Here is an 11,644-nt window from a genome sequence, read left to right on the forward strand (position 1 = left end):
GAGAGNTCTGCCTATTGCTACTGATGTCTTTGTTTCCAGGGACTTTCAGAGGACAGAGAAGGAAACGTAGAGACACAATTTTTAAAAAATATATCTATTCTTTTCCATTATTGGTGACACTGACTTAATTTTACCTTCCATTCTCTTTTTCTTAGACTATTAGAACAGCCTCCTAAATGGTTTCCTTGCATTCTTTTTCTCCACTTTCACCTTTCTAAACTGTAATACAGAGTTAAGATGGTGTAACATTTTGCATTGTAATAGCTTTTCTGTGGCTGACTTTTAAGCAAAGAGCAAAAGACAAATGTTTCAATCAGGTCTGAAAGACCCCCAGAAATCTCACCATTGCCCACCATTTCTAGCTCATCTCGTTTTCTCCCTCCAACACGTACACAGATTATTCTGAGCCACATATGACTACTCACCTCTTCACAAGCACACCAAATAATTCCTCACCTCAGCTTTTTACTCTTTTTTCTTTCTTTCTTTCTTTCTTTCTTTCTTTCTTTCTCTTTCTTCTTTCTTGACACAAGCTATGACTGTTTAGCCATGTTTTCCCTCAGCTTCTGTGGTTGTTCCTTGGTTTCATCAGCCTTGCCTCTTTTCCTTCAGCACTCTGAACATGGCCTCCCTGATGGGCTTGGATTTCACACTGTAGATGATGGGATTAAGTACAGGGGGCACCACCAGGTACACATAGGCAATAAGAGAATGTACAATGTGAGGTAGGTGCCTTCCAAAACGGTGGACCATGGACACACCTATCACTGGGATGTAGAAAACCAGAACAGCCAAGATATGAGAAATGCAAGTGTTGAGGGCCCGGATGCACTCCCTGGGAGAGGCTAGACCCATCACTGTATGAAGAATAAGGGTATAAGATAGGACAATAAGCAAGGAATCTACACCCACTGTGGACATAACTACATACAGCCCATAAAAGATGTTGACAGTAATGTCAGCACAGGCTTGTTTCATGACATCTGCATGGAAACAGAATGAATGGGACAGAAGGATCTTGCCAGGGCAAAAGTTCAGTCGCTTCAGTAAGAAGGGTACTGGGAAGAGGAACACAGTGGCTCTAGCCACAATGGCCAGTCCAATCCTGATGATGACATTATTGGTGAGGACAGCTGCATAGCGCAGGGGGTTGGAGATGGCCACAAAGCGGTCAAATGACATGGCCAGGAGCACTGAGGACTCTACCACAGAGAAGAAGTGGAGGAAGAACATCTGGACCAGGCAGGCATTGAAGCCAATGAGACGATGATCAAACCAGAGCACAGCTAGGGTGGTGGGCATGGTGGACAAGGTGAGTCCCACATCTGTGAGGGCCAGCATGGACAGGAAGTAGTACATGGGCTGGTGCAGGCTGGTAGTCCTCTTCACAGCCAGAAGGATCAAGCAGTTTCCAGTGAGAGCCACTGTGTACAGGGAGGAGAAAGGAATGGCGGTCCAGCCATGAATGGCCTCCAGCCCTGGGATGCCGATCATCATGAAAGCAGGTGGCTGGAAGAAGGAGAGGTTGACATAGGACTGGGGAAGGGGCATCCCTGGAAGGCAGACGAGGTCTTCAGAAAGATGTGACCTCAATCTGGGCAGAAAAGTAAGAAGACAGAATTATTGGAAAAAATACCAGTTCTGATATTGAATGACATGGGTTCGCACACAATAGCAAATATAAAAGGCAAAGGAGATTTAAAAAACACTCTATTTAAAAGCAAACTAGAGAATAGCTATATTTTAAATCTGTTGACTATAAGAGTATCATTTCATAGTGTGAAACCCTGATCTCTTCACACATTGAAGAAAACAATGACTTTAAAAAAAAAAGTGAGATGATCCTAAAGAGCCTAATTAAAACCACCCTGTTTTAAACAGTAAATAATGACCTCCTAGAAATAAATTGCAAACTGACTATAGAAGACTGAAGTGTTGACAGCACGGGCTTATTATCGTTACTTTTCTAGGATTTGCCTTTAAATCCCAATACAAATAAATAAATAAGCAAACAAACCCTTTAAAGGTAGCTAATACCAGAACATAGGAGNCCCAGCATTGGTCACAGCTCAGCTTCTTCACCATGGTGGGCTCTAATGGCAATGAATCCAGTGCTACACATTTCATTCTAATAGGCCTCCCAGGCTTGGAAGAAGCTCAGTTCTGGTTGGCCTTTCCATTGTGCTCCCTCTACTTTATTGCTGTTCTAGGTAACTTGACAATCATCTACATTGTGCGGACTGAGCCCAGCCTACATGAACCCATGTATATCTTTCTTTGCATGCTTTCTGGCCTTGATGTCCTCATCTCCACTTCATCCATGCCCAAAATGATGGCCATCTTCTGGTTCAATTCTACTACCATCCAGTTTGATGCTTGTCTGCTACAGATGTTTGCCATCCACTCTTTATCTGGCATGGAGTCCACAGTACTTCTGGCCATGGCTTTTGACCGCTACGTGGCCATCTGCCACCCACTACGCCATACTACTGTGCTAACATTGCCTCGTGTTACCAAGATTGGTTTGGCTGCTGTGGTACGGGGTGCTGCACTTATGGCACCCCTGCCTGTCTTCATCAAACGGCTGCCTTTCTGCCGCTCCAATATTCTTTCCCATTCCTACTGCCTACACCAAGATGTCATGAAGCTGGCCTGTGCTGACATTCGTGTCAATGTGATCTATGGCCTCATCGTCATCATCTCTGCCATTGGCCTTGACTCACTTCTCATCTCCTTGTCATATCTGCTTATCCTCAAGACTGTGTTGGGCTTGACACGTGAAGCCCAGACAAAGGCATTTGGCACTTGTGTCTCCCATGTGTGTGCTGTTTTCATATTCTATGTACCGTTCATTGGATTGTCTATGGTGCACCGTTTTGGCAAGCGGCATGATCCCCTCCTGCCCGTCATCATGGCCAACATCTACCTGCTTATTCCTCCTGTGCTTAACCCTATTGTCTATGGAGTGAAGACAAAGGAGATCCGGCAGCGCATCCTTCGTCTTTTTCATGTGACCACCCATACTTCAGATCCCTAGGTGTCAGTGATCAAATTTCTTTTTCATTCAAAGTCCTTTAATTGAGATTTTAATATCAATATTTTGGAAGACAGCATTAGGGGGAAAAACCTTAATAAAAACACAACTGATCCGTCAAAGACAAAACTGGTTGGAGAATCTCCATGTGGATAGGGGCAGCAAAACTGTATACTCCCAATCCCCATTTTTGAATATTGTTTTCCCCTTTAGTTCTTCTCTTTATATATAATTATTGAAAACCCTGAGGTGGTTGTGGTTGGAGGGTTATTATTTCCCATTTAACCATTCAGTGCAAATCTCAAAATTGCTTGCACTGATAGTCCATAGCATTCTGAGATAAGGGTTGTACATCTAAAGAACATTTACCAAAGGCTTAAGAGTGAAAAATTAAAATAAATACAATAATACAACACAATCAGATCATTTGGCTTAAAACTATGATTTTTCTCCTCAGAATCTCAAACCATATTGGATCTCAGGAAGAGATATACACATGGATTTCCTTCTTCAAAATGATCTCCATAGAGAATAAATAATTTCTTTTCTTTTAGGTACCAGCCCTTAAGAAGTGGATTGGAAATAAAACCATGAAAAGACTATTGTTACCTACATTAATGAAAGATGACATACTCTGTTCTGAGATTTTTCACAGTCCATGGACATTTTTCCTTATTTAATTTTCTTATTAACATTTTGATTTAGGCAGGAATATGATTAGAACCCCCATTGTGCCTATGGGGAAATTGATATTTAATGGGGACCAGTGAATTACATGCGGTCACATACACAAAATTATGTCTTTTGATGCCCAATTCCATATTGTGTAGAGGAATGTTAGAGAGACCAGTAGGGTAGTGCGTTAAACATATCCAGGGTCTTGCATTTTTAGGAGGGGTATTATTTCCTTTCTCATTCATCCAATACTATATTTAGGAGTTTCCTGCTAATGTTGCTGATGGCTTTGATCCTATCATTTCCGGAACCATTTGACACTGTACTTGTGCAGTAGCAGCTGGAGTGTATTCCCAAATAGTGTCTAGTTTGAGAAATAGTATGATTAGCACTGGATATCTAGAGAGACCCTTTATGGAGCGGTGCAGTTGAGAGCACCTAGAAACTCATGTAAGAATTGACAGGTCTATCACAGACCAGGGAGTCAAGAGCAGGAACCATCATGAGACTGGACAAGGCCAGTGGCCCGTGGGGCTAGCCATGAAGCAAAGCTAAAGGAAAAATGGGTCCACTGGAATGGAACTGAGTAGAGCATATAAGTGGACACCATACAACCCCTATAGGTGCAGCCCACAGTATCAGTGCTCAGAGAAGAAGACCATAGGGGAGACCAATAAAGCCTGTACCCCTGCCAGCTGTACTTAGCATAAGTATGGTCCCAGAGATCCATCCAGGAGTCCCACAAGCCAGGCACAGCACTTCCAGGAGAAAGAAGAGTGGGAAGGAGGGCGTATGGACATGACAGGAGGGCAGTGGGAATGTACAGGCCAGAAACGAGACCACCACCCACAGTGGGAGTGCTAGTCAGACCCAAAGAGAGGTAGGTGAATGTAAGAAGCAGGTAGTATAGCAGAGAATATGGCGCAGGGCCAGCCAGAATTTTCTGGCCATTGCTAGTAGCACAGGATTACTTAGTAGAGGGGGCATGTAGAGAGCATATCTGATTTTCTGGACTGGAATCCAGAAGATTAAAATTGTGAGCAGTATGGAATCTGATATACCCACGTGAGTGATGGCCAGCAGAACTAGGAGCATAAATTACAGTCAGTGCAGGCTTTGGTCATTTTGGACTGAACAGAAGATCATCAGCCCATTGCCCAGCAGGGACCTGACATTGGGATTGAGAGAGACAGAATGAAAGACAGAGAAAGAGACATGTTCTTTTTTCTTATTGGGAAATCAATATATGATCACTGGAAACAAAAATCATAGACACTGAAAATATGAAAGAAAAAAATATAATAAAAACTCCAATAAACTTGTCACCTTAAAAAATTGTTAGTATTTTCATGTTTATTTTAGCATTTTCATGTTTATTTTTTCAGATTTTTAGTAAGTGTTTGTGTGCATGCTTCTGTATGGGCATATGATGAACGTGTGTGTCTGTTTTATATTTGAAATCCTACTAGAAACTTATAGATAGATGAATAATAAACAGATAAATCAGACAGGCACATTTTACATTTCTTTTACAGATGCAGGTATTATTATATATTTTGGAAAGTATTCCAGGTCTATCATAATTAATATGCTCAGGATAAAGTTTCATGGCTTTAATTCTAAATGACTTAAATGTTTTGTGAGTGTGTGTGTGTGTGTGTGTGTGTGTGTATGTGCGCGTGTGACACACACACACACACACACACACACTGGGTTGTTGGAAGGGCCTGGAGTTAAGGACTAGAACGAGAGGGAGAGGCTGCCTCTTTCAGATTTGGCTGTAAGTTAGGGTAGGTTCTGGACAAAGATCGTCATCATACGTCTTTTACATGGGCATCCTTTTACGCTCCCCATTGCCTTTGTTTGAATATTCCTGCCTCTGGCCCTACCATTTCACCTGAAACTAATAATGATAAAGCTGAATATAATATAATAATGATAATAATAATAATAATAATGCTGAACTCATCAACAGAGAGTAGAACCCTGGTTACCAGGGGCTGAAGGGTGGGGAAAAAGGGGAAATGTTAATCGAAGGGAGGGTATATATTTTCTGTTATAAAATGATAAGCTCTAAAAACCTAATAATGTATATCTTGGTGACTACAGTTAATAGTAATGTACTCATGTTTGCTAAGAAAGTAGATCTCAAAGGCTCTTACCACACACACAAAAATGGTAACTCTGTGAGGTAATGGATATGTTAATTAGCTCGATTGTGGTAATCATTTCACAATGTTTAAGTATATCAAAACATCACATTGCATNTTCATGGGATGTAAAGTACAACATAGGAAATATAGTCAATAGTATTGTAATAGCTATGTACAGTGTCAGATGGGTAGTAGACTTGTTGGTGTTATCACTTTGTGAGGGGTATAAGTGTCTAATCATTCTGTTGTTTTGTGCATCTGAAACTAATTAAAAAAATAATAACTGAGATAAAGGCTTTTTGCCTTAGGTCACATAGTAAATTAGTGATAATATTGGTTGGAGAACCAGGTATTCTGACTCTTTATTCACTCACATTCAACAAATATTTATCAAAAGTTTACAATGTATTAAGAAAAATAGACAAAAAACTCAAACCCAAACCAAAATCAAAGCCAAAACTCCCAACCTCATGGAGTGTACATTTTAGTGAGGGAGACAGACAATAAATGGAGTTAATATGAAAAACCAAATAGGATGTTGAGTCATGTTAAGGAGAAAAAATAAAGGAAAGATGGGAACAGATAAATATTAAGGGGGCATTTGCAGTTTTAAATGAAGTTGCCAGGGAAGTCCTCATATAATGGAGACATCTGAGGAGAAGCCTGAAGGGAGTGAGAAATATATCTATGGAGCTCTTTGAGGAAGGCCATTCCAGGAAGATACAGAAACTACAAATACAGTTCCTGAGAAGGAAGCGTATCTGGTAGTTTAGGGCAACAAGGAGGCCAGTGTGCCTGAGCAGAGAATCAAGGGGGAGAAGTAGTAGGGAGGTGGAACCAGAGAGGTGATGGGAATTAAATCATATAGTGCCTTATAGGACCTACAGGACATTTAAGGGTTTTTACTTGGACTCTGAATTCAAATAGCCACAACAGCGGTCCAGTGTCTACTACTGCTCTAGCTTTTAAGAAGTCTCAAATTTATTGTGAGCTTGTCCACCTTAGTCAGGACATGACATTTGTTCTGCAAGCCACCCATTCCAGAAGTGTCCAAATTACCCACTCCCTGGGGATGCAGCTTACAACTTTCCAGGATTGTTGGACAGTGGGGCTGTTTTTACATTAGCGTGTGTGGGGTGAGGTGGGAGAGAAACATCTGTAGAAGTAGTGTGAACATGTTGGCTATCTGGTTCTTGAGACTGAAGTTCCTTCTTTCCTTTCCCATTTTTAGGGCTCTGAGTACCCCATCCTTCTTCTCTAGCCCATGCCACTCTTTCTCTTTCTCTCTTCCCTCTTTCCATGCTCTATCTTATGTCATGTGTTGAAACAAACAAACAAACAAAACAAACAAACAAACATCCAGTCTTTACGTCCATATCATCTGAACTTTCTCACTTATTTCCAACAGTGAATAAGACATGGTCCCTGGTCTTGAGAAGTGGGCACAGAGTCTGTTGTGGAGAGATGGTTACAGTAGATTCTGAACAGGAATACCACGCATGAGAAAGAAGCACACGGTGCTGCAGGAACACCTGGAAAGGACACCAGACAGACTTGAGAAGTCAGGAAAAAGTCTCTGAAGAAAAGCCACTTCCAAGTCAGGAGAAGGGAGTGAGTGAGAGTACTATAGCTAGAGGTAATAGCTTGTGGAAGGCTTGAAGGTGAGCTACAGTAATCAGGGTTAAGGAAATGCAAGTTGTTTGCTGTACATGGAGGGAAAGCAATAAGGCTTGAGAGGTAAGTAGAACCAGGTCATCAGATATTTTATTATTTTCACTATGTGGCAGGTTTTGTTTTAGGGTCTGGAGGACAGCATGCATGAAACATAGTTCTTATTGTTAAAGACTTTACCTTGCAATGGGAAAATGAGAAAATAAATAAACAGATATGTACTATGTTTGGGGGTGGTGGTGAAAGTGNTTTTTTTGATTACTAGTTATATGGAATAATTTTTTTCCCTGTTTCAAAGCCAATCATATTTTTTGTCACTCTTTTTATGTTCTTTTACTACTTATTGGTGCATTGGTGGATTTTCTAATATAAACTTTTTATATAATAAGGATATGAATAACATTTTCACCTATGGAAGGGAATCATGATACCTCCCCCAATTTCACCCCAAGCAGAGGCAGAATTTAGAAGTCAAACCAGAGAAAAGCATTGATATGCTTATAGGCAATGGGAATTAAGCTAGCATTAGGAAATCATTACATCAAACCGTTAAGGATAAGGAAAAGTGGAGTGGTAAGGGTCACCTGCCTCCCACAGCCTGAAGGTCTTTGTCACAGTTGATCTTGAACATAGCTAGCACTCGTGTTCTGATCTGTTTGGTTTTGGCACCATAGATGATGGGATTGATCACAGGGGGTAGAAGTAGATAGACATCACCCATAAGAACATGCACAATGGGATCAAGGCTGTTTCCAAAACGGTGCACCACTGAGAGGCCAATGAGAGGCACATAGAAGGCCAATACCACACTGATGTGTGACACACAGTTTCCAAAGGCCTTGGCCCGCTCTGACTTGGAAGGCAGTTGTAGAACTGTTCGTATAATCAGAACATAGGACAAGGAGATGAACAGGACATCCACACCCATGATCAGCAGAATGGCAGTTAGACCATAGATCACATTGGGCAACGTATCTGCATAGGCCAACTTCATCACATCCTGGTGTACACAATAGGAGTGTGAGAGCACATTGGAATGGCAGAAGGCCAGCCGCTTGATGAGCAGAGGCAGTGGGATAAAGAAGAGGGACCCACGGGCCATGGCCACCATGCAAATCTGGGCTGTTACTGTATTGTTGAGCACTGCAGCATGCCGCAGTGGGTGGCAGATGGCTATATAACGGTCAAAGGCCATGGCCAGCAGGATGGTAGACTCAATGGCTGAGAGAGCGTGAATAAAGAACATCTGGGCTATGCAGGCATCAAAGGTAATCTCCCGGGAATCAAACCAGAAGAGGGCGAGGATCTTGGGCATGGTGGCTGTGGACAAGGCCAGGTCAATGGCTGCCAGCATGCAGAGGAAGAGGTACATGGGAGCATGCAGGGTGCGCTCCGTCCTTACGATGAAGACCACGATGCAGTTTCCAAACACAGCCACAGCATACATTGAAAGCAAGGGGAAACCGATCCAGAAATGGGCTTCTTCAAATCCTGGGATACCAATAAGCACAAAGGTGGCATGTGTGAAGTTGCAGGAAGTCATAGCTGGCTCCGAGAAGGGGGTACTGGAGAGGGCAAGGTCACACTGGTAGCCTGCTAGGACATGGAGCACAGTCAGAGAGGCCAGTCCTGGAAACCTGACAACTGAAAAGCACCTTAACTTTTCTTCCCCTACTCTCTCCTCCCTCTTCCAAGCCATTTAGGCTCTCTCATAAGCTCTGAAGCCTTCTTCCAAAGGGGAAAGGGACAGCTCAGATTCATTTATCAATCACTACTTTCAAGGACCATTTCCATTTTTAAAAGGGAACCTGGAAAAAACAATACTTATCCCCAAATGTACTCTTCCCAAGTTCCCTCAAACTTCTCCTGGTCCATACCTTTATTGTATGGATACTGGGTGGTTGTTTTTTCAGACAGGTGTTAAGAGGTACTCTGTTGGGAACCCCTTCCAGATAAAGCTGTGTCCTCCTCTCCTCTGCTCCCCTCTCCTCTGCTCCCCTCTCCTCTCCTCTCTTCTACTCTCCTCTCCCCTCCTTTCCTTCAATTATTCATTTATTACATAAACATTTGTTTATATGACCAACTGTATACAAGGCTATTTGTTAGATGTTGCCGATACAGAGGTTAAACAAACATCTTTTGCCCTTCAGATGCCCTTCCTAGGGTGGAAGATAGACAAATAATCAAATTATTAAAGGTTTGGGATAAGTTGTAGAACTTGTGCAAAGACATAACGGCTACACTCCTTGACAAATACAGATCCCAACTTTGGACCCCAGCTGCTGTTAGAGAATAAAAAGCCCTTTTCAGAGGCAGATAACTGCATCCTTCAATGCAATAACAGATAGCTTGTATTTTGTATACATCCAAACATCTATCATAGAGAGTTTGGAGAGAGAGCTTCAGATATCCAAACAAATCAGGCTGTGGAATTCTAAGGAAACATCCCTGGGGGGAGGCCAGTTGACTGGATCTCTGTGTCTAAGAGAAATGGGGCCCAGGTAAAGAAAAGGGCAGGCATGGAGGGTAGCAAGGGGAGCAGAGTAACATATTCCTCCTTTCTCAAGGCCTCTTGCCTGTGCTACTGCATTCAGCACTTACAGATATAAGCATCTGTGTTGGCCACAGAGTCAGGTACGGTCCTGACCCCACTGTCCACAGAGCATCTTTTCTGCTTTGCTGATAGAAGTCTAAGCTTTGGTTCATCATCTTGTCTCCCCAGTTACCTATCCCAGAAGAACTCATGTCTCTCTCCCATGTTGCCTGGCCTTCTGCCTAAAGTGACCTCTGTCTAGATCCAGTTTCCGCTTCTCTTTGAGTCTGAATGTGGCTGTTGCATTCATACTCACTCTCCTTTCTGGACTGCCAGCTAATGCTTTGGGACACTTTTTTCAGCCCTTTCAAGTGCGGGTGGCACACAAGGGCTTCCTCCTGCCCTGCCATGAGGCTGTTTGTGGGGTCTTTAACGTTCCTTTGGATGGCAGGAGTTTGGGCTGCCCAACCCCAGGTGAGGCTTTACTCACTTGAAAAGAGTGCAGTCTTACTGGAGGGAGCAGTTGGAAATGGCTTGCCCTTTCAGGCACAGGCTTATTTATAATGCTGCCCAGGAGGCACATGAAAACAGCTTGTTGGAGCATGGACTGAGGCCCCAGGGGCATGGCAGACAGGGGACAATATTTCCAAGTCCTCTTTGTCACTCCCACAGGCTTCCCACTGTTTCTGTCTGGAGGGAGGGGCAATCACAAAGGGCCCAATGTCTCTGCTGTTACCCCCACACTTACCCGCACAGGGCTCTCTCCACAATTATCTCCACTCTTCCAGGAACTCGTAGTCCCACAGTCAGTCACAGTCGGTGCTTTTCCTCATTAGTGACTCTGCCCAGCACACTAGCCAACATGCATATGTAGTATGTCCTTGGGCTCTAGGAGTTCATATCCTCTTTATAAACCAAGAAGGGTACCAAAAAACATAACCCCATCATTCAAAATAAAGGGATGCATTTCTTTAGCTTTCTTTTCCCATCTTTTTTTTCAGTTGATGGAACAGACCTTGATGTACGGAAGCCACTCTTTATTGCACCTGTGTTACAGATAAAGAATAGATGAGATATCTGAGAAAGACAAATACCATATGATCTCACTTATATGTGGAAACTAAAGAACAGAATAAATGAGCAAACAAAACAGAAATAGACTCATAGATACAGAGAACAAACTGATGGTTGATAGATAGGAGGGGGTTGGGAGGGTGGGTGAGAAAGGTGAAGGGGCTAGGAAGTACAAATTGGTAGTCACAAAATAGTCATGGGGATGTGAAAAACAGTACGGAGAATACAGTCAATAATGTAAAAACTATGTACGGTGTCAGGCGGGTACTAGGCTTATCAGGGGGAATCACTTCATAAATTATATAAATGCCTACCACTGCACTGTACACCTGAAACTAATATGATAATAATATTGAATGTCAACTATAATTAATATATATATATATATATATATATATATATTTTTTTTTTCATGGGATGTAAAGTACAACATAGGAAATATAGTCAATAGTATTGTAATAGCTATGTACAGTGTCAGATGGGTAGTAGACTTGTTGGTGTTAT

The 11,644-nt window shown here is 42.4% G+C and overlaps 3 protein-coding genes across 3 annotated transcripts; 1 reads left to right on the forward strand and 2 right to left on the reverse strand.

Moving 5' to 3' along the window:
• Positions 1 to 521: 521 nt before the first annotated feature.
• LOC109377373 (olfactory receptor 51I2-like) lies at positions 522 to 1,551 on the reverse strand. Its single transcript, XM_019633707.1, has one exon. The coding sequence runs from the start codon at positions 1,549 to 1,551 to the stop codon at positions 589 to 591; it is 963 nt and encodes a 320-aa protein (XP_019489252.1). The 3' UTR covers positions 522 to 588.
• A 514-nt stretch (positions 1,552 to 2,065) lies between these two features.
• LOC109377369 (olfactory receptor 51E1) lies at positions 2,066 to 3,126 on the forward strand. Its single transcript, XM_019633703.1, has one exon. The coding sequence runs from the start codon at positions 2,084 to 2,086 to the stop codon at positions 3,035 to 3,037; it is 954 nt and encodes a 317-aa protein (XP_019489248.1). The 5' UTR covers positions 2,066 to 2,083; the 3' UTR covers positions 3,038 to 3,126.
• A 4,699-nt stretch (positions 3,127 to 7,825) lies between these two features.
• LOC109377370 (olfactory receptor 51E2) lies at positions 7,826 to 11,073 on the reverse strand. Its single transcript, XM_019633704.1, has 2 exons — positions 10,815 to 11,073; positions 7,826 to 9,126 (listed from the first exon to the last, which is right to left on the reverse strand). The coding sequence occupies exon 2, from the start codon at positions 9,074 to 9,076 to the stop codon at positions 8,114 to 8,116; it is 963 nt and encodes a 320-aa protein (XP_019489249.1). The 5' UTR covers positions 9,077 to 9,126; positions 10,815 to 11,073; the 3' UTR covers positions 7,826 to 8,113.
• Positions 11,074 to 11,644: the final 571 nt, after the last annotated feature.

This window comes from Hipposideros armiger, unplaced genomic scaffold (assembly GCF_001890085.2).
Source record: "Hipposideros armiger isolate ML-2016 unplaced genomic scaffold, ASM189008v1 scaffold_1377, whole genome shotgun sequence".
NCBI classification, from domain to species: domain Eukaryota; kingdom Metazoa; phylum Chordata; class Mammalia; order Chiroptera; family Hipposideridae; genus Hipposideros; species Hipposideros armiger.